General features: G+C 42.2%; 1 protein-coding gene across 4 annotated transcripts; it reads right to left on the bottom strand.

Annotated features, from left to right (window-relative positions):
• Positions 1-1,646: 1,646 nt before the first annotated feature.
• mAcon1 (Mitochondrial aconitase 1) lies at positions 1,647-22,931 on the bottom strand. 4 transcript variants are annotated; one of them, XM_028310854.1, is made up of 17 exons: positions 22,710-22,931; positions 22,334-22,414; positions 22,049-22,192; positions 20,695-20,886; positions 19,982-20,168; positions 18,407-18,493; positions 13,684-13,862; positions 12,965-13,087; positions 11,232-11,429; positions 10,238-10,357; positions 9,688-9,868; positions 8,795-8,892; positions 8,105-8,156; positions 7,369-7,570; positions 6,269-6,487; positions 2,691-2,820; positions 1,741-2,024 (listed from the first exon to the last, which is right to left on the bottom strand). In XM_028310854.1, the coding sequence occupies exons 1-17, from the start codon at positions 22,740-22,742 to the stop codon at positions 1,884-1,886; spliced, it is 2,367 nt and encodes a 788-aa protein (XP_028166655.1). In that variant the 5' UTR covers positions 22,743-22,931; the 3' UTR covers positions 1,741-1,883. The 4 variants fall into 4 exon arrangements, 2 of the variants coding, with proteins under 2 accessions (XP_028166656.1, XP_028166655.1); XR_003656292.1 differs by lacking the exons at positions 1,741-2,024; positions 8,105-8,156 and adding exons at positions 3,611-3,910; positions 4,765-5,459 and having other exon boundaries at positions 2,803-2,820; positions 6,394-6,487; positions 8,743-8,892; XR_003656293.1 differs by lacking the exons at positions 1,741-2,024; positions 8,105-8,156 and adding exons at positions 3,611-4,157; positions 5,200-5,459 and having other exon boundaries at positions 2,803-2,820; positions 6,394-6,487; positions 8,743-8,892.
• Positions 22,932-23,626: the final 695 nt, after the last annotated feature.

Raw genomic sequence — 23,626 nt, 5'->3', positions numbered from 1 at the left:
TACTTGAGTAACATAAGAAAAAGTACAAAAAACAATAATTATAGTGCCTCGCGTTTGCACTTTCAGCCACCCTAAAAGCTGTCTGGCAAGGCGAAGGAACCATCAGAAGTGTCTGGCTGATGAGGAAACTTCATCAAATGATAGTTCAAATATTTTATGTAAATATCAGCTTTTATAGTATGACGTAAGTAGGACTACATTTTCATGAACTTTAAGGTGTCTGGCTAAGGACTGCCACCATGGTAGGTGTCTGTCAATTAATGACGTCATTTCTAATAACATTTTGAAGGAAATATCGAAAAATCAGCCTTTATACTTTGACGTAATTAAGTTGGTATTTTACACACCTTTAGTACCGTCTGTCTGCCAAAGCCACCATGACCCAAACTTCATGTTTGGCCATGGTTCTTAGCTATGTTGGGAGCATGCGCTGACAAACTTTCAGCCTTTATAAAATAACGTAGGTCTGGCGTTCACTAGCTCTTAGTCTAATATCTTTAGATTGCTTAGTTGCAGGTTTAATTGGAGGAAGTTTTTTGAGGTTTTTAAATAAATCTGAATTTCTAACTGTACTTTCGTTTCCTGCAAAAATGAAAAGTTTGTTCAGGCAGGGGTAGTTTGGGGTAAAATTTTTTATTGAATACCATAACACAGACTTCCAGCTATCTACCAGTACCAAAATTTCCATGTTCTAATATGTTCCTTGTAAGATACAGGCTTTAAAATAAAATAAAATACCTAAAATTTTAAGCTAAGTTTTGAATATTTTTTCCAAATTACTATAACAATTAACAGTTACTAAGTGTTATAGAAAATGAAGTATATACCTTCATTAATGTGCACCATATTTCATAATACGCAATAATGCACTGTATAAGTCAAACCAAACAGATAACTGTGCGCGAAAACAGGAAGTAAATATAACAAATCAGTACAAATTAGCGAGAGCACTGCATTTACAAGCTGGTATCTCAGTAATGACTTACCTTTAAACGTTCATATTCAACAAGAATATGAGGTAAGTACCCCCAATCACATCGCGATGATTTGTTTTAACTACCCTCACAATGTCAAATTTGAATATTATCCACCTAATATCTCATTATTGATCACCGTGCGGGGGGTAGATGGGGGCGCGATTAGTTTCATAGCTCATGAGTACTATCATCTTCGAATAGGTAGCCCAACCAGACCATTCTGGGGGGAGGGGGCACCTCCCGGTATATACGCCCATAGAAAGGCTCCCTTGTCCTGGAGTACCAATTTGGAAACCTAACTTCTAAGAAGAATTAGTTGGCTGGCTAATACCATGGAATTTGAACTACGTTATGTAGACTACCGATACTATCAAGAATATCTATGCCAGCTGGTAAAGTGCCAGTATACTATATGCGCAACTTGGACACAGCATGAACTTATGTAACAGCAGTCTAAACTTGATGGATTTATGAAATTTTCATTAGTTCAAGATATTTTTAACTCGTCTTTTGTGGGATATTTATTTAATTAATAAAAACCATGCATGTAATGTATAAGTATTTATTTTCAGTAAGGTAAATATTATTTACATAAATAAAATAAAACAATTCGAAACAAATTGATGATTTTAATACATTGAAAAGGAAAAAAAGTTGAACTTATTTCTAATTCATCTACATAAGTATCGTTTGTACTAAGACTAACGTATAAAGATTCACTGCCATAGAGAATAATCAAATGCTCTATTATTGTAGTTGCACTAATGGTAACTCGCTTCGCTCGGCCGCTTGCCCCATTATAGGCACTTGTCTACCTTAAACAGAGTCTACTTATATTAATTTAGAAGGTATTGAGTTATGGCTCATGTAATTACGCTATGAGATATTCTAATGACCAATGCGAGTTTACTTTCCGGCGGCGATTTCCTTCATTCTGTTGAGGGCTGATCCGGCGCGGAACCACGTGATCTGCTGTTCGTTCAATGAGTGGTTGAGCTTGATGCGCTCTGTCTTGCCGTCTTTGTGCTTGATCTCGCAGTCGACTTGCTGTAAACGAAAAATAGTCATTAGTATGCACCTTATACACAAGGGCATAAGTGCTTTTTTTGCTTGGCTAGACTGTTAAGGGTGGATTCGACCAAACAAGAGTAAATATTAATCTCAGAATAAATCGGCAGTTTTGACATATTTCCCATACTGAAACTGTCAACGTGTCAGTTAGTTATACCAGGAGTTATTCTCGGACAAAAGTTTGGTCGAATCGGGCCTTAGACTGTAAGCGTCGCCAAACACGGGCTCGACACAGCCAAAAACGCCGCCACAAGAAGCTAGAAGTGGCTGCAAAATGTAACTGAAGCGCGCGACAGCAGGTTCACTGAGGTAAGAGAGAAAGACCATTGGTCTTTCCATTTCTTTATTTCAATCACTATGATAATAAAGATAATCTTTCGTTACACAGTTGTATAACAATACTCGATATTCTACTCTGCTTTGTGTCTGCATCTCATCCAGAGTAAATACAAATGAGTAGGTCATCTTCATAGAAACGCACCGAGCGCGGTTTGTATGTGAGCGCGCCAATACGTATGCGGCGCGCATGCACACACTGACAAAATTTGGCGCAACACCCCGCTAATCCACGCTAAATCATTTGTATTTACTCTGTCTCATCTAAACTGTATCCTAATACCATGCCTTTAAAGTATACTTTACCTTGCCAGGCGCGAGGTCCTTGAGTCCGAGCAGGGAGATTTTGTCGTCGGGCTTGATTTTGTCGTAGTCGGCGGGGTTGGCGAAAGTCATCGGAAGCATACCCTGCTTTTTCAGGTTGGTTTCGTGGATTCTGAAGGAAAAAAATACAGTTTAGTGACTTACCCCCTTACTAATAAAACTTACACGCTCGGTGATCAGTGTTTTAAAGTGACGTTTAGTATGGAAATGTCATTTTAAAACAGTGATCAACAACTGTGTAACTTTTTATTAGTAAGGGGGTTAAAGTTGAAATGTGAAGCGTTTTAATCGGGACTAACAAACGACATCGGCTTTAAAATTTATTATGACGAATTGCTGATGAATTAGGCAGTAATGACGCTCGTGGAAGTTTTTAAATATGACTAACTATGAAATGGAACGCTGGATTACAAAAGAAAAACAAATGACTGACTGAATGAAACGCACGAATTAGGTGTAACGTCATTGTCAGTCGTGTTCTACAAAAGACGATGTTTCGAGCACAAATTGTAACTTGTGGTGGTTGGGATTGCTATCACAACCCCATTCTTTCAATCGAGTGAGAGAGCAGCAGGGGGACGATTCTCACGCAATCGAAAAAAGTTCACATTCGAAAAATAATTCGAAGGCCGTTCATAGGGTAAGGTTAGGTTTTTGCTTGGCCCCCGATTGATATGGCGAAAGACTTGATGATGATGGACTACTAGCTAGCCGTGTAGTAGTACGGTAGTACGAAGTTTTGGCGCCCCACTGACCTGGCGAATGGTTTGGCGATGATGGCTTCCGACTGATATGGCGAAGTACTAGGCGGTGATTGGCTAGTAGTCGCGTGTGTACTAAAAGACCTTGGCTCCCCAATGCCCTGGCGCAGGACTTGACTACTACGGAACAAGCGTACTAACCTGGCGAAGGACTTGACGATGATGGCGCGGCCGCCGAGGTGGCGCGGCTCGAGCGCGGCGTGCTCGCGCGAGGAGCCCTCGCCGTAGTTCTCGTCGCCCACGACGCACCAGCGGACGCCGGCCGCCTTGTGGCTCGCAGTGTACTGCAAGTGTACTGGTCTCCCACTGACCTGGCGAAGGACTTGACGACGCTGGATTACTTGCCGAATTGCTTTCCCCTCACTGACCCTGCGAAAGACTTGGCGATGATAGACTATAAGCCAAGGGAATTAAAAATTCTTGGCCTTGACTTGTACTGACCTGGCGTAGGACTTGACGATGATGGCGCGGCCCGAGCGCGGCGCCCACGACGCACCAGCGGACGCCGGCCGCCTTGTGGCTCGCAGTGTACTGCAAGTGTACTGGTCTCCCACTGACCTGGCGAAGAACTTGGCGACGCTGGATTACTTGCCGAATTGCTTTCCCCTCACTGACCTTGCGAAAGACTTGGCGAAGATAGACTATAAGCCAAGGGTATTAAAAATTCTTGGCCTTGACTTGTACTGACCTGGCGTAGGACTTGACGATGATGGCGCGGCCCGAGCGCGGCGCCCACGACGCACCAGCGGACGCCGGCCGCCTTGTGGCTCGCAGTGTACTGCAAGTGTACTGTACCTCTAGTAGGAAAAACTTTCGAGTTCGTTTCGTTGCGTATTCAAAGTGTCATCGAAAAATTTTGTATGAAAAATTAAACAGCGCCCCCTATATTATAGCCGCCCTAGGGGGCGCTGTTTAATTTTTCATACAAAATTTTTCGATGACACTTTGAATACGCAACGAAACGAACTCGAAAGTTTTTCGTACTAGAGGTACTGGTCTCCCACTGACCTGGCGAAGGACTTGACGATGATGGCGCGGCCGCCGAGGTGGCGCGGTTCGAGCGCGGCGTGCTCGCGCGAGGAGCCCTCGCCGTAGTTCTCGTCGCCCACGACGCACCAGCGGATACCGGCTGCCTTGTGGCTCCCAGTGTACTGCAAGTGTACTGGTCTCCCACTGACCTGGCGAAGGACTTGACGATGATGGCGCGGCCCGAGCGCGGCGCCCACGACGCACCAGCGGACGCCGGCCGCCTTGTGGCTCGCAGTGTACTGCAAGTGTACTGGTCTCCCACTGACCTGGCGAAGGACTTGACGACGCTGGATTACTTGCCGAATTGCTTTCCCCTCACTGACCCTGCGAAAGACTTGGCGATGATAGACTATAAGCCAAGGGTATTAAAAATTCTTGGCCTTGACTTGTACTGACCTGGCGAAGGACTTGACGATGATGGCGCGGCCGCGAGGAGCCCTCGCCGTAGTTCTCGTCGCCCACGACGCACCAGCGGACGCCGGCCGCCTTGTGGCTCGCAGTGTACTGCAAGTGTACTGGTCTCCCACTGACCTGGCGAAGGACTTGACGATGATGGCGCGGCCGCCGAGGTGGCGCGGCTCGAGCGCGGCGTGCTCGCGCGAGGAGCCCTCGCCGTAGTTCTCGTCGCCCACGACGCACCAGCGGTCGCCGGCCGCCTTGTGGCTCGCAGTGTACTGCAAGTGTACTGGTCTCCCACTGACCTGGCGAAGGACTTGACGATGATGGCGCGGCCGCGAGGAGCCCTCGCCGTAGTTCTCGTCGCCCACGACGCACCAGCAGATACCGGCTGCCTTGTGGCTCGCAGTGTACTGCAAGTGTACTGGTCTCCCACTGACCTGGCGAAGGACTTGACGATGATGGCGCGGCCGCCGAGGTGGCGCGGCTCGAGCGCGGCGTGCTCGCGCGAGGAGCCCTCGCCGTAGTTCTCGTCGCCCACGACGCACCAGCGGACGCCGGCCGCCTTGTGGCTCCTAGTGTACTGCAAGTGTACTGGTCTCCCACTGACCTGGCGAAGGACTTGACGACGCTGGATTACTTGCCAAATTGCTGTCCCCTCACTGACCTTGCGAAAGACTTGGCGATGATAGACTATAAGCCAAGGGTATTAAAAATTCTTGGCCTTGACTAGTACTGACCTGGCGAAGGACTTGACGATGATGGCGCGGCCCGAGCGCGGCGCCCACGACGCACCAGCGGATACCGGCTGCCTTGTGGCTCCCAGTGTACTGCAAGTGTACTGGTCTCCCACTAACCTGGCGAAGGACTTGACGACGCTGGATTACTTGCCAAATTTCTTTCCCCTCACTGACCCTGCGAAAGACTTGGCGATGATAGACTATAAGCCAAGGGTATTAAAAATTCTTGGCCTTGACTTGTACTGACCTGGCGAAGGACTTGACGATGATGGCGCGGCCGCGAGGAGCCCTCGCCGTAGTTCTCGTCGCCCACGACAAACCAGCGGTCGCCGGCCGCCTTGTGGCTCGCAGTGTACTGCAAGTGTGCTGGTCTCCCACTAACCTGGCGAAGGACTTGACGATGATGGCGCGGCCCGAGCGCGGCGCCCACGACGCACCAGCGGACGCCGGCCGCCTTGTGGCTCGCAGTGTACTGCAAGTGTACTGGTCTCCCACTGACCTGGCGAAGGACTTGACGATGATGGCGCGGCCGCGAGGAGCCCTCGCCGTAGTTCTCGTCGCCCACGACGCACCAGCGTGTGCCGGCTGCCTTGTGGCTCCCAGTGTACTGCAAGTGTACTGGTCTCGCACTGACCTGGCGAAGGACTTGACGATGATGGCGCGGCCGCCGAGGTGGCGTGGCTCTAGCGCGGCGTGCTCGCGCGAGGAGCCCTCGCCGTAGTTCTCGTCGCCCACGACGCACCAGCGAATGCCGGCTGCTTTGTATGCGCGCGCGGTGGCTGGTACGGGACCCCACTCGCCCGTCTTCTGGTTGCGGACTTTGTTGAGTTCGTTGTTTTCCGCGTTTGTGGCGCTGTGGAGAATGGTCAGATTAGGTTTATCTTTTTTTTTTAATGTCCAATGTACACGACTCTTATAGTCCCAAACTAAGCAAAGCTTGTACTATGGGTCCGGGTAAATGGGCAAAATCGGGCTATTTACCGTTCAAGAGAGGGACATCTGTGCCTTACTGTATATGGCAGAAGCCCTGTGAACATTACATTTTAAGATTGGAGCAATTCATTTATTACGTAGACGATTTAGGGGGGTCGATCATGTCTTATTTTTTCTTACTAGGGGTGGGAGGCTCGATTCGATAGTTCTTACGTATGTGAGTTCAAACTTTACTTTGAAAAAGCGCGAGCAACGGCGCGAGTGCCGAATTTTTCTCGGGTAAAGAACCCGCGCTACCGCACTGCGCCTCCCGGGAATCTTGTACCTATTCATTTTTCCTTTAGAGATTCTTACGTAATAAATATTAAACAGGGGGGAGGGGATTGGCCTATTCGTATTTTTTTCTTGTTATAGGAGGGGGTCAAATACTAACGAAAATAGTCTTACGTAATAAATGAATGGCCATTTAGTATAGCTCGATTCCAATACGTTTTATTTTACAAAAGATAAAAATTGAGACTATTTTTATGCATAACAAGGCAGGTATTTGACCACAATCGCAGCTGGTGTTAAGTGGGATACAGTTTTGGATGGTACATATCTGCCCTGTAACTCTTGTAAGTGCTTTTCACTCTTGCCTTGAAAAGGCACGGATAATAGTCATCAGGAAAGACAGCAGCAGGCAGCGAATTCCAGTCCCTAGCTGTTCGCATTATAAAAGAGTTATCAAAACGCTTTTAGCATACTGCGACTGCGTATACCCCGACAGTTATTCTACCATACTTATCGATGAATACTCACGTGATGAACATATTATTGGAGATGTTGTCGAGATGGCCGCGGTACTTGAGCCAGGGCCCGGCGGCAGAGATGTGGTCAGTGGTGCACTTGCCCTTGACCTTGATGAGGATGGTCAGGTCGGTGAGGTCCTTGCCGTCCCACTTGTCGAACGGAGCCAGGAGTTGCAGACGGTCGGAGGATGGGGACACGTCCACTTGCACCTCTGTGGGACGAAGGAATATGTAATTTTTTTTCAGATATTGAACGGACCCCGCAGGCAAATACGTAGCCGTTAATATTACATAGCTGCACTTTTTGTTACAACCGCCCTAAGAAAAGACAAGTTTTGGCAGAAATGGAAACAGATTGTAAGATCTATGAAATATTTTTTATCAAGGACATGACCACAGTAATGAAGAAACGAATGCTTCCGATCATCACTACCTTATTTATTACCTAGAAAGTAGGTAAAATGCAAATAAAAATTTTACAGATTAGTATTATTAGCCTGAGGAACGAAATGCACTATGGGTTCATTCTGGGCAGCACTTGGTCAACTTCCATACCGTCGTCTTAGAGTTAAAACCTCAGGAAAGCATTATTTCTCATATTCATGCATTTTGGTCAATCTTACGGAATATAACAGTTCTGAATATAAAGCGAGTTAATACTTCTTTTACACTTAAGAGGTTTTCTTTCACTTTATGGCGTCGATACATAGTTTGGCAATGTCCTTTGAATAGTATTATGTACTCACTGCTGCCGTCAGCGGGCGGGTGCTCATACGTGTCTTGGCCGGGGTCGAAGCCCTTGGCGGGCAGCTCGTCCGCGAAGGGGTCGGACAGCTTGAACTTCTTGCCGTCCGATAGTCCCGCTAGCCCCTCGTACTAAGCTAAATATGCTTGATCACGAGTGAGCTCTCCATAATATAGGTAAGATAGCCAGTTTCTCCGTGGTTGAGGATTCCGGGTGAAGCTCCCTTCCACCTTCGGCCTGATCGTCACTTACCATCAGGTGAGATACAGGCCAAGAGCTTCCTCGTTGTGGATAAAAAAAAATGGTCGAGTGGCGGCGGGAACCGAGCCCGCGTTCCCCGGATCACGAGTTGGCCACTCCGACCCGTTCACCGTTCGGCTATAGTGGCTTCTAAAGTCCGGTCGCCGAGTAGATAGAATTTCGTCCAATGACCCCAAGCTACCCATCCTTATCGCTCGCGCGTAATTGCTGTCGCAACTGTGCGACGGGCGGCCGCAGTGAGTGTGTGTGACGTGCCACCAATAAGGATGGGTAGCTTGAGGTCATTGGACGAATTTCTACGTGCTCGGCGACCGGACTTCATGCGATTATCGCTGTTTGAACCGGGCCATAAAGTAAGTGCGTGTGGTTAGTACTCACTGCTGCCGTCAGCAGGCGGGTGCTCATACGTGTCTTGGCCGGGGTCGAAGCCCTTGGCGGGCAGCTCGTCCGCGAAGGGGTCGGACAGCTTGAACTTCTTGCCGTCCGTGCCCGTCAGCTCGTCCGTCAGCGGGTTGAAGTCCAGGCGACCTGTGAGCAAAAGTAAGCTTTATTACTTTGTCATAAAGACTAAATTTGAGAGTTGAAGTTCAAGCGGCATGTGAGTCAAAATAAGTTTTATTACTTTGTCATAAAGGCTGATTATGGATTTGAGGGTTGAAGTCCAAGCGGCCTGGAGAAAATGAAGTGTAAGGTACACATTTCCTAACGTAACTATGTATTTGAGTTTCGCGTGGTTTCCCGCTGCACATTCGATATTGCTATCTCTGTGAGTGTGATTTTATGAGTGTTTATTTGAGCAATAAATCTGGGTTATCGGTCTACAGGTCCTAAAAAGGACCTTCTTTAAGTTTTTTAAGTGCTTTTGCAGACTTTTGCATACTATAGAGTAGTACTCTTCCATGCTTCAGTATTATTCAATTCATGTAAATTAGACCCAATATTTTTATCAAAAATATAGCTTCCATTCTTCTAGCTATCAATTTCCTTATGCTTCAACCACACCAACGCGTGCACCATTGCCATCGTCGGCGCGATCATAGGGAAATGACAGATCGCGTGACATATCATTTTCCTTTGATCGCGCCGGTGATAGCGATCTGCACGATTGGTGTGGTTGATGCTTTATACATAGGCGATTATCACACTGCACCGCGCTCCGCCGCGGTCCGCGTGGCGACATAATAACGAATCCCGCCCGTAAACGCCTTGTCAGTGTGTTGTGCCGCGCGTGTTTTCTATACAAACTGAGGTACTTGCATATAATGATTAAATCTGTCGGCGGAGCGCGGTGCAGTGTGATAATCGCCATACATCATCACTTACCAGCGAGCGACAGAGCGGTGACGAGCTCAGGGCTGGTGACGAAGCAGTGGGTGGCAGGGTTGGCGTCGTTGCGGCCGGTGAAGTTCCTGTTGTATGACGTCACGATGGTGTTCTTCTCGCCCTTCTTCACGTCCTTGCGGTCCCACTGCCCGATGCAGGGCCCGCAGGCGTTGGCTAATACCTTTTGGGTAAAAAAATAGTTTTAAGATCGAAGATTGTTGAATATTGGATCAATAGAATTATAATATGAATGATGATCATGGTAGATCACTGCTAATTATCCCAAGGTGTGGACACTATCTCATCTTTTTTAATCCAATCATCATGGTTGTTTGTTTGCAAAACTATTGATCTTAACTGTGTGGGCTATTTAATTTGGTACTTTTGAAATTTACTTACCTGCCAAACTTTAAAAGCTTATAAAACGAATTTAGCTCAAGTTATGAAACTAAAAGTCGACAACTTATCATTTTAGCTGTATTTTGTCAAAATACTAATTCGAACAATCCCAGTAATCTGTTAACATGCATATTCTTTTAGATATACTCACAGTGCCTCCGAAGTCTCTGAGGGTCTGCGCGATGCCGTCCCTCTCGATGGTGGCGCGCACCTGCTCAGAGCCGGGCGTGACGTTGAACGGGATCTTGGACTTCACGCCGTGAGTCAGCGCCTGGTAGCCAAGAAAACGTTAATAGATTGTTTTAACGCACTCACTTAACGCTTTGATAATATAATTATTACATTTGTGTGAACATTTTGTCCCTTATTCATAACAGGCATACATAAAATTATGAGCTTTTAAAACGCAATTTTTGATGGACTTTATACGGCAATACAAACATGAAGTTACTTTATAAGCAACTAAATAGTAGTTTTCAGGGCTAGAATAAAATGGCTTTTTCGAGAAGTTGTGTCTTGTAATTGTTGGTAAACATTTTATATTTTTACGGATTTTTGTTAGCTAACTGTAGTTTTATCTGCTTTTAACTGGCTTCAGTTATCATTAAGAAATTGTTTACAAAAACGTATAGTTATCTCTGGCTAACCGAGTCAATGACCGCCACAAAACAATGGTACATAATTTTATTATTAAATAAACTCAATGTTTTTGATAAAACGATAAATACTTCTAAAAATAAAAATAACGACATTCTTTTCTTAGAAAATAGGAAATATAACGCATGTCGAACGCGCGTCAGTGCGCTAAAGCGCTTAGTAGTATTTAAAAGATATTGTACAGTAAAACAGCGCGGTCCAGCAAAGCGCTGTATGCATGCATTTATAGCATTTTTTCCCGATCACATCCCCAAGCAGGCTCTGGATTGGAACCCTCAAGGAAAACGCAAAGTAAACGTGGTCGCCCCAAGCAAACTTGGCGGCGCACTGTGGCAGACAAGGCGAAGAAAATCGTCAAGACTTGGAGCGAGATCAAACGCGAAGTTCAAGACCGAACGGTGGAGGACTGTTGTGGACGCCCTCTGTCCCATCCAGGGGACATAGGACCTTAAGTCAAGTCATTTATAGCATTTTTTAGGGTCACTGACCTCCTTAACAATGCTAGCGCAGCGGCCCATGTCTTCGTATGAGGAGTTGGTGCAAGATCCGATGAGGCCGACGCGGATGTCCACGGGCCAGTCGTTCTTCTTGGCGATGTCGCCAAGCTTGGAGATCGGGTTGGCCAAGTCCGGGGTGAATGGTCCGTTGACGTGGGGCTCCAGGGTCGAAAGGTCGATTTCGATGAGCTAAAAAAAATAAGCATAAGTATGGTAGGTCACATAACGTCCCTCGCATGACTAACTATCCTATCTCAGTCTTTTGGCGATTTGAGTTAGGACTAAAGCCCGGTCCGTGAGCACGTAGAATTTCGTCCAATGACCCCAAGCTACCCATCCTTATCGCTCGCGCGTAATTATATTGCTGTCACGACTGTGCGACGGGCGCCCGCAGTGAGTGTGCGAGCGCGACAGCAACATAATTACGCGCGAGCGATAAGGATGGGTAGCTTGGGGTTATTGCACAAAATTCTACGTGCTCACGGACCAGGCTTTGCAATGTTTTTCCTGTTTCCATTGTCTACGATTTTCTCTAACTCACGTATCTGTATGTACATTGGTTCTCAACTTATAGACACGTGTGTAGCTAACGTATCTAAACAATAACTTGAAAAAAAGTTTTGAGAAAGTGGCAAAACTGAGATAAGAGAATCATGTCCGTTTTCACCATCAATCCCAAATTTTTAAGTGGCCCCTATGCAAACAAAATTCCTGATATTTGTTAACAAATTGTTACCATAGGGGTCACTTAAAAATTAGGGATTGATGGTGAAGACAGGCATTAGTCATATAAGGGACGATAAATGTAAACCCTGTGACTTGTTATGACGTAATGTATAAACGTAATAGCTGCTATTTTAAAACATATTGTGTGATGTCTTGATTCATTTCTCTCATTTATAATTTACTTTAAGAGCTCGCAGACTACAGACTTTTATCGGTTGATAGTTTCGTCGGTTCTAATTATAACATAATTAGAACATATTATGTGGAATAGGCCGATACCAAATCAGTGTAACATACAGACGATAGAATAACAAACATTTAAGGCTTGGGCAGACCAAACGCGGGGCAGTAGCAGTGCAGTTTGAATGCGGGCCCGCGCAAGTTGTAATACAAGAAACTCTTTGAAGTGTGTCACACCAAATTTGAACGCGGGCCCGCGCTGTTGTGTTACTAAGCGGCCATATTAGCATGACACACCGGACGCAGGGCGGTAACAGCGCGTTGAAAGCGATTTTCGAATATTTAAATTTTTGACAACCGCCCGCGTTGCAACTTCTTTGAAACTGCGCTGCTTTCAGTGTGCCTCAGCCACGCTGCAACTGACCCGCACTGCTTCTGACCCGCGTTTGGTTTGTGGAAGCCTTTAAAGTAGTTGTAATGCACAAATTACTAATAGTCCGATTAGCCCTTTGTACTAAGCTGCTTGTCACGAATCAGCTCACCACAATAGTCGAGCGTCGAAGGGATTCGAACCCGCGTTCCACGGATCACGAGTCGGCCAGTCCGACCCCTTCACCGTTCGGCTATCGTCGCTTCAGTTTAAAAGCATATGAATAGCCTGCTATGATTTTGACTGTGCATAAAATGCGTTCGCCAAATCGCAATTTTTGGTCAAATGTGTTTCGTTCCATTGACATCGTAGTCATCGCTAATTCCATCATGTCAAACAGATTGGCATCTTATGCCATTGTATTAAAAGCTATTTTACAAAGTATTACCTGGTCATAGGGCGCCTTAGCGTCGGGTGTGAGCAAGTTCTTGTGCTTGTTGGCGAGAGCGGCGATGTCGTGGCGGCCGGTCGACTTCAGATACGCTTCCATGCGAGAATTGAATGGGAACACCTGTAAGACAAAATATACTCTGAGCAAATGTGGATTGGGTTGAATTTTGAGTAGCATGCAATATAGACCTCCTCTCTCTCTCTCCTCTACACTTATTGTTTCTATTCTATCATTAATGTCATCATCATATTATTATCTGATGATTTAGTATCCAAGGCAGGACCTTCTCTAATTTAGCAGACTCAAATGGAAGGATATGGTTTGAAAGGTCCCTCACACTGGCTAGACGGAATAGGGAGGCTTGATTTCTCCCGTAGTCGCTTCACGACATCCACGGGAAGAGTGAGTGTCTCCTATTCTACTCTTCTGGAACCACACGACCTTAAAATTTCTATTCTATATTGTCAGAACTTCACAAGTGGTAGGCCAGCCCGTGGTTCTCCACAAATGGCGTTCTTTCATAGCCAATATGCCAACTTGACCTCATAAAGGTAGCAGGAAGTCGCTGGATGCAGGCCGCCACCAACCGGCCATTGTGGAAATCATTGGGGGAGGCCTATGTTCAGCAGTGGTCGTCCTATAGCTGAAATGATGATGATGATGACAACTTGAGCCTCTCATCTTCTAAAAGATGTAGAGCAACCTTGATAACTCACACTAGTGGTAGCACCAATCTCAGCGCCCATGTTGCAAATGGTGGCCATTCCAGTGCAGGAGATGGAGTCAACTCCAGGCCCGTGGTACTCGACGATTGCGCCGGTGCCTCCCTTTACGGTCAGGATGCCGGCGACCTTCAGGATCACGTCCTTGGGGCTGGTCCAGCCTTTTAGTTTGCCTGGAGACGAAATTGTGAATCACTATTGACTCTTACACATCCAAAAAGACAATGCCGGAAATTGGCCTTTTTTTTTCGCGCGGCCATCGACCAAACCTTGTTTTTTGATTACAAAATAGTGTAATAAACCAAACTTACTACGACATGTATACCTCTAAACTCAGTCTGAACTGAGTTACGAGCATTAGAAGTTTAAGAATTTACATACTAGATTTGCTTTTTGCGCGTAAGTTTTGTAAGAAATTGCAACAAAATAGTGACATTGTATGTATAAACAAACAATACCATCCATTTAAGGCTCCAGACATCGGTATGGAGTGGAATCAGCACAATAGAAAAATAGCGCAATATTTTGTAGCAATTTCTTACAAAACTTGCGAGCAAAAAGCAAATCATCAAACTTCTAATGCTTGTAACTCAGTTCAGAGCAGACTGAGTTTAGAGGTATACATGCCATAGTAAATTTGGTTTATTACACTATTTTGTAATCAAAAAAGAAGTTTGGTCGATGGCCGCGCCAAAAAAAAAACGCCACCTTCCATACAAAATCTGGCATTGCCATTTTAACAGCATCATCATTATAAAATTTTTTGGGCTCTACTGCAGATGGACGACTCAGTCAGCGTCAAATGATTTAGGCGCAAAATGTCAAATCCATAGAAATCATAAACCTAATCTAACTAATACTTTGTTTTATTAACTCAGCGGTGAAACTAATCAACAAAATTAAAACGGGAAAAAAATATCATAAATAAAGATTAAGATTTTTAGGGATTTGACATTTTGCGCCTAAATAATATAGTTCGTGACACCCAAAGTGGCCAAAAAGACGATTGTGACAAAGACGTGTTACTTATTGGTTACTTTGGGTGTCAGGAACTATGTAAAGCTGACTGTGCCAGAGGCAAATGGAGGATTTGCTCTACACTCCCCACGCTGGCCAGACGGGTCGGAAAGGCCTGATGTTCGCATAATTCTTCATCCTCAAGCTAGATTAGCATTTTAGTTTCGTTTCGTTTAGTGGTACTACAGCTGAATCAAAACGATTGACTATTTACGTATCATCACACACCTTATCGCATCATAAGATGTTGGTATAAAATATGTGATTCAATATTGTTATTAGAAGTATATCCTCCTTTATGGTAAAGCATATTGAAGTTTTTTTTATTTTCAACCTTAACACGGTTTCCATAGGACTCAAATTGCTGCAGCTTTGTTATTTATTCGCAATAGGGTATTTGACACCACCAATCAATTGACGTACTTTTTAAAACTGTCAAAACGACACTCTCCCATATATTTTGTACGGCGATACTAGCATGTGACGTCACAATTTTATCAACTCAATGAAACTACTTTTTACAATTTTAATGCAACCAAAAATCGTAATTTACAGGTAATTAAAAATTAATTAAGTTTTTAAGACCAGAAAGAAGTGTCTTTTTAAAAAAGTTGTGGTTTAGAATTATTGGCGAATGGTGTCAAATACCCAATTCGCATGAACAAGTTTCACACCATAATATTATGTTTGTTTATTCGATGTATTCTTATAGTCGTACGTCGAACAACATACGTTTAATGGAAAAGAAGAACGGTCATCTGTGACCCAGGCCCGACAGAAACGAGACATACCTCAGTTTTTTTGTCATGTCTTAATTAGTTAAATTATATATTTTTTATATTCGAAATCTATGTATAACACCAAATTATTACCCTTTGTTTTTGTTCAGGCGTCATACAAAAACTAATACAAAATGCCTATTTATCACCAAAATTGGTAAATGTATGTACCTAAATAGCTGCTATGGAATGTATCTAGGTGACCTAAAGATACAGCCGGATTAATACAGGGTGGAAACGAGAAGTTACAAAATCTAAAAATTCAATGTTACCAGCTTCCATAATCTGTAACCTATTATTGGTACCATTTGAAAGAGCTCGTGAAGCACTTTCAGAATCAGTATCTACTTTTTCGATATCTTGTATAGTTTAGAAATAATCGAGTGAGATCACTTTTCGTTCCATATGTATAACCACCCTGTATAATCCGGTTGTATCTCCAGGTCACCTAGATACATTCCATAGCAGCTGTAATAGACATTTAGGTACTATCGAGGACNCCCGATAGTACATACATTTACCAATTTTGGTTATAAATAGGCATTTTGTATTACTTTTTGTATAGCGCCTGAACAAAAACAAAGGGTAATATTTTGGTGTTATACATAGATTTCGAATATAAAAAATATATAATTTAACTAATTAAGACATGACAAAAAAATTGAGGTATGTCTCGTTTCTGTCGGGTCTGGGTTTTTTTTGTATGGGGCGTGACCGTTCTTCTTTGACAACGTTACAATTGATAAGGCAGATTCTACGTAGTGATTTAAAGAAGTTACTTAACAATGTGACGTATTAAAGTTATCTTATCACATTATGTATGACTTATTCAAAGGCAAAAAAACATGTAAAGAAACAGGTGTGAATATGAATAGTAGTCTTAAATCTCCATTTATCTTGCTTGATATTGTTTGTACAAGTGCTTTATATTTTCATTCATGCTATTTACATTTTGAAGGATGTTGCAATGTTACTTTGCTCACTATACAATAGGTATTACATTAAAATTATGCGTATAAAAATATGTGCCTTATTCTCAAACGCATAAACGTCAAAATAGCCGACTTATTTTCGTTATACGAGACTGTTCCACCAATAAACGTGTCATACGATACTACGCAGATACGCGGTGCATTAATGGACGAGAATTGCAGTTATGCAAGCCTATTTAGATTATTTCTAACACATGATCTTCGCACACGTGATAGTATAGTTCAAGTCCTATCCAATAATTGCTAGACGGTATAGAGTCTAGACTCTAGGCTATTAAACCTTAAACGACTACAATTTATAGTTTTTGCTATAGTATTATGTTTATTATACGTAGAATTCTTCACTTCACAGCATAGTAGCGGAAATATTCAAGTTTAATCAATTAGTAACACAACACAACTTCAGTGGTTGTTGATTGATACTCGTAGCTCTTGAATGATCTGAAATAGGCATTCCAAATTCTCATATTACACAATTAATAATATCTTGTTTATAAAATGGTCTTCGACATTCCAAAAGAAGTTTTCTATTATAGTTTATCGCTATATTTGGGAGACTGGCCTCTTTACACAGTTGTTTATCTGCCGTTTGATTGATAGGTGAATGCATCATCCAAAATAGGCTCCTTTGTTTGCTAATTAACATACCTAACTATGTATACATTTGTTTATATAAATTCCTAATACTATGTTTGTATGAATGCAACGCGCGTTATGTCACACACTCACATAATTTGAATGCTCGTTCGATATAAAGAACTCACGCACAGCCCTGGGTTTTTTGGCTGAATGCCACCAACGTATCACTCTATTTGTGGCGCCTAAAACGCAGTTAGTACAGTAAAATACGAGGATTCGATACTTTTTGCGCAAAATTTGATCACATTCTTCGAAAAAACCCCATAGGTGTGTAGGTATATTTTCAACCGGGCTAGGATGCGCACCGTGATAAAATGTTATCGGTGATTTTAGACAGTAGATATCGCTTGCAGCTTAGCTCGCATAAAATCGGTAAAACCCATACAATAAATATAATAAACATTTAATTTTAATGAGATGTGAATTAATTTGTTCTCAGCAAAAAATTGTCTAAGAACGATTTGTCTGCGTTTTTGCAATGCGAGTTTGCAAGTGAACTGTACATTTTGCGAGTGAAGTTAAAGATAGCGTTTCTGTTTTCTTTTTGCATCCAGAAATATTTAACACAGGACGATAAAAACAACAACATTGGTCATGTTTGACCTTGACGGATTCCTGTGTTCCAGTGAAGTTAAAAATATAGATCCCATATGATTTCCCATGAAATCTGCTAAAAGCATCATCTAACTTTTATTTGTCTTTTAGCTATTGCCATCTAGTTTACGACACGTGCGAAATCACATGCGAATTGGTATTATTAACTGGGCGCCTGAAAAATCTACTTATGCTAAATTAATTTTTTTTTAGATTGTTGCAAAAAAAAATGCATTGATACTCAGAATCAGAACTGTGATATCTTATCACCGAATTCTTAATGAGTTTAACAAATTATCTTATCAAAAACTTTATTATTAGGTACCTACTGCTTACGCACCCGCCCCAAGTTGTGAAATAGTTATCTTATGACTCCAATTTATTTATGTTTCACTATAAACATATATTTTTATCAAAGAAAAACGTTACTGTTCAATTTTTTTTCTTAATATCCCACAAAACCACTAAATACTCGGTGTGAAACAATGACTCATCATTCTTATTTTCCTAACTCCTGCCTGGGCCACACACATGGCTATAGCCAGAAGATTCGCGCTTACGCGAGTTGTGTAGCCGAGTATTCGCGTATACTTCGGTGCTTTTTTGCATAGTCGCAAGGATTTCGCTTTCGCCCGAATGTCATCGCAATGTATGTGGCCCTGGGTTTACAGAATTAATTATAGAGGTAAAACTCACCTGTCAATTTGACACCGATAACTTTCGGGCACTTCAGTTCCCATGGAATGTCAGCCATCACGTCTACAGCATCAGCACCACCGACACCTAAAAAGTAATTAATTTAATATCTAGGTAGTGTTAATTGTGAAAAATATAAAACGTTAAAATAGCGGTATCGTTATAGCCAATGAGATGCTGTCATAGTGACATTGACAATACGTCAATGTCACACTAGGATCAAACGTCAGAATAGAGGGACGCGCGGAGACGACTCCGCGCGCTTTTGTGCTAAGTGATGAATTGTATCTAAAATAAGGCAATATACTGTGAAAGTTAAGTATCCAGTGTTTTATTTATGAGAATAGATCTACCGGCCTCTAATAGTAGTGTGTTGTTTCATGAATGTACAGAAAACAATACATAAACTCGTTAGTTAGGAGCCACTTGGAATACTGTAGCGTTGTCTGGTCTCCTGGATATGGTGTGCATATCGCACGAATTGAACGGCTGCAAAAGAGGTTTTTATGGCATCTGACATACAATTGCAAATTGGGGAAAAAGCTCAAATCATATAAGGATCGCCTAAAATATTTCAGAATGGCATCGCTGGAGAGGCGCAGAGAAATGTTGGATTTAGTTTTTCTAAAAAAACTTACAGCTGGTATATTTCATTGTCCCGATTTACTTAGCAAAGTTTATTACCATGTGCCACGTGTTCTACCCAGACAATTAAATAAAAAACTATTCAGCTTGCCGCAAGGCCGCACCAATTTGAGAAAGCACAGTTCGCTGTCCAGGATGTATACATTGTATATGGACCATGAAACCGACATAGATTTAAACTTTACCTCAATACCTGGTATAAAGAAGGCCATACTTGCTTTGGAATAATCATGCATTTAAAATTAACTGAATTTATTTAAATACTGTATTGGTTATCTCTATTGTAACAAACATTTGCGAATATGTTCGATGCATCTGTATTATTGTATACTGTAGCAATATAAAATTGCACTGTAGTGTAGGTAGCATTTGCATTTTTTATTTTTTGCGTAGTTACACATTATTTAGCAGATGCAGTGCTTTTCTTTAAGTGATGGGGCACTTATACATGTAATTTTGGTTATGTATTTTAAATTTTAATAGTGTACTTATTGTTGAAGAGCCAAAATAAATAAATAAATAAATAAATAAATTGTGATGACAACTTAAATAGTTGCAATAAGGGCGACTTTGCTGTACATTTAGTTAGCGTGAATAAAATATTCGCGAAAATTATTAAATAATAATCTGCAGATAAGTACGGATGCATAAAAAACAGACGTCACAAATTATAATCGATAAATAAAATGATATGGAAAACCCGTGGTAAAACAATGACAATCAATTGGTGATATTATGGTAGTTTCAATTCCCAAATTTACGTTGCAGTTCGGCACGCAAATCTGATAAGAAGACAGCCGTCACTTGAGAAATATTTGGAACTGGCTTCTACTGTGGCTTGGTCCGCGTATTGATAAAAAATAGGCACTGAGTTTATAGTTTCATGAAAATCTGTCAAGTAGTTTTTGGGTTCAGAAGTAGGTGGCTTACCAATGCAAAGACCACCAAGACCTCCTCCATTAGGTGTGTGGGAGTCAGTTCCGATCATAAGGAGTCCGGGGAAAGCGTAGTTCTCCAGGATGATCTGATGGATGATTCCAGAGCCTGGCTTCCAGAAACCGACTCCATATTTAGCTCCAGCGGTCTCGAGGAACTTGTATACTTCTTTGTTGATGTCCTGTAGGAGGATTGAGTTGAGTATTGGCCTTTGTTAAGTTTTATAAAGCTGTGGACTTATGATGAAAGAAAAGGTAGCTAGTACCTGCGCATTGTCTCATCTTCGCAGGGGCACAACTGTACTCCCAGATATCCCAACTTAATTTTTAGATAAAGTTTATGGTTTAAGGTAAAGTTTTTTAGGGTTGTCACACTTTTCAACGACGACTGCGCTACTGAAACAAGTTGTCGCAAAAATATTGTTTGGTTTAAAAAGTCCCACCAGGGTTGCCTCACCTTAGGATGGATGGTGGACAGCTACGCGCGGCAGTCCCAATGAGATGAAGCAGCATGGCATGAGCGGTGGCGTACTAATGGCCACTAGTGTAGTCTCACCTTAGCGCGGGCCAAGTCCTTGTCGCCTCCGATCTGCGCCTCGATCAAGTGGTCGCAGTGGATGGTGGAGGGTACAGCTACGCGCGGCAGTCCCGATGAGATGAAGCAGCATGGCATGAGCGGTGGCGACTGCATCACTAGTGTTGTCTCACCTTAGCTCTAGCCAAGTCCTTGTCGCCTCCGATCTGCGCCTCGATCAAGTGGTCGCAGTGGATGGTGGAGGGTACAGCTACGCGCGGCAGTCCCGATGAGATGAACTGCAGCATGGCCATCTGTGCGGTAGCGTCCTGCATGGCCACACGGTCCGGCCGTAGGCGCAGGTAGCTTGTGCCGCGTTCGATTTCCTGGTGTTAAAAACATGATAAAAAGTGTAAATGTACCCGTAAAATCGGAATTTCCCAACTCGCACCTGCTAGCGAGTTTGACCCTGGGCCCTGGGCTAATACTACTTAGGGGCCCGCCTACTATACTCTTTCGCATTATCGTCTATTTTTGACTTGACTTAGCTGGGGGCCCCTTGAATTCCGGGTTGAAACCAAAAAAACCATCATGGTAGATCCAGCCCTGAAGCTACAACTTAAGATCTATATTTATAGAATAATAGTTGCAGCATAGAATGAAACTTGTGAGAAGTATGTGACCAAGTATATATTTTTCTTTATAAAGTTTAACAAACAGAAAATAAATAAATTGAGAAAGTTTTTACATTGCAAATTTAATCAAAGCAGACAAATAATAAATTATGAGCTAAAACAGTATAAAAAGTAGTTAATTTGTGATTCATTTTCCTGCAGACTCCAAATAGGTATTTTATAATTCATTTGCTTTTACAAAACTATGTCTATCATTATTTTTATGCAGAGAAGTAGAGCTCATTCATTGTTGCTAATAATAATACATCAATGTCACATACAACTTCATATCATTTGAGGTGTGTTATCAAATCAAAGTAGATATCCCCAAAGCTTTTCTTAAATGATAAGTGTTATCTTGAACTGAACAATGTATTGGTTTAATTACCAGTGATAAAGTGAGTTAAAACTTGTTTTATATGAAAAAAATGTTACAATTTAAAAATAAATAAGAAAAAGTGTGATAAATTTACAATAAACTACATTCAAACTTAATTAAAAATAAATTATTTTATACTATTCTGATGCATGCATGCCTAAAAGATCGCATCATAAGAGTTAGTTTAAAAATAAACACTGCCTTCTAAGAAAATTATAATTAAGTTGTAACATTAAAAAGACAGCTTAGCTCACAGAAATAGCTTTGCCTTTTTAAACAATAGCTTTATAAAAACAATACCTAAACAAGAAAGCAAACTTCATTCATTTACACTTTACACCTTATTAACATGTTAGCACTAATTTGTATTTATTTCAATAGTTTTAGAGAATAGTCAGTGCTACTTTTAAAAAGACCATATGTAGTAACCTGATTATGATTGGAAAAAAGGAGGTTTTTTAATTTATTCACATTATGAAATGAAATATTACTTACTTGTCCTTTGGGGTCATCTAAATGTGAGTAGAGCACCTTCTCCGACAAGGTCATGTCACGACCTAACCTCTTTTTGACAACATCCAGAGTCTTTGATAATTTCTCGTATGGCAGTGGAGCCTTGTCGAATTTCGACATGGCGACCTGCAAAGCATCATACAACGGGTTACCACCATGATTTTCAGGATCAAACACCCATTTATCAGCATAACAGTGGTTACATAACAATGTTATGCTCCCATAGAAAATGCGAAAAGTACACTTCTTTTTCAAGTATCAACTCACCTGAGCCGCCGCAGCGGTCAATGGTGATACGCTGAAGCATCTCTGCTGAATTTCCACCAGTACAGCCCTTGTCCTGCCACCCTAAAACCAAATGGCTTCACGTCAACAACTTCAATGATTATTCACGCAAGAGACGCTAACACGTTCCCAAAAGTAAACACGAGCCAGACCAGGATTAAGATACTACGAGCCACCCCTGACCTTACGTAAAAGATCACTGGATGTGACCCCAACCATTCATATCGCTACGGCGCAAACGATTCGCGTAAATGATAACGCTGTAAACAAATAATTGTGGTGTTATCGGCGGTCACTTATTAAAGAAAACTAAAGATTACGATAACCTGGAACGTGGATAAAACGTTGAATAACTCACCTGGCCATGCAAAACTCTCATACAGTGAGCCATGGTTGCCGGACTTTCGTATAACGATAGAAAATTTAATAAAAGCTTATGATTAAATATAAAATTAGCGCAACATGGATCGATCCAATTATTTGGCCGTGCTGGTAACTGCTAGAAGCAGTTCAAAATTCAGCGTACACGGTTCACACCACACACTTCCACCACCGCTTTTGTAATTTTGGCACTTTTGACGTTTTATCAGCAGGTTCATGATTTTCCCCAAAAATGTTGCCACATTATTTCTTATACCTTCAAATAAGGTAACTTATAAAAGATTTTTTTGCCCTACACAGTCAACTTTGTGGGCAATTTTGTTGAACTTGAACGTTGACATGTTTTTATGGATTGTGTGGTGTGTGGGGCAAAATATGCGCTGGCTGGATAGGTACCTGGCTAAAAATAATTATCGTCATATTAGGTTAGGTGTTATGTTACTGTTAATATGCTGATAACCCGCTGTTAACCCGCTGTCAACTATCCGGCGAAATCGTTCATGATTAAAGTAATACAGGGTAGAATTTTATAATGCCACCTGAAGGGAAAGTACTCATAATAGGTACCTACTGTAGATAGAAAATTATAGTCAAAGAAAATATTCCTTTATTTCTGAAAAGAAATAGAACTGCTTTCAAGGATTTCCAAAAACTTTGCTTTTCACCACACCCGGGAATCAAACCAAATAAACAAATAAATAAACCTTTATTGTCACCATAACAAAAAAAAAACACATACAAACTGAAATTTGTTAAAACTTAAAAACTGAAATTTGTTAGAAATTAAACTCTGTATTTTTATTGCAACAATCATTACGTTACGATTAAGTATAAGAAGGATGAAATCTCTCTGATAAATCAAATGATAGGAAAACCGTGTTTCAAATTATTTTA

Source organism: Ostrinia furnacalis, unplaced genomic scaffold (assembly GCF_004193835.3).
Source record: "Ostrinia furnacalis isolate ACB-3 unplaced genomic scaffold, ASM419383v2 OfSCF3133, whole genome shotgun sequence".
NCBI lineage: Eukaryota > Metazoa > Arthropoda > Insecta > Lepidoptera > Crambidae > Ostrinia > Ostrinia furnacalis.
This window is presented reverse-complemented; position numbering and strand designations above follow the sequence as displayed.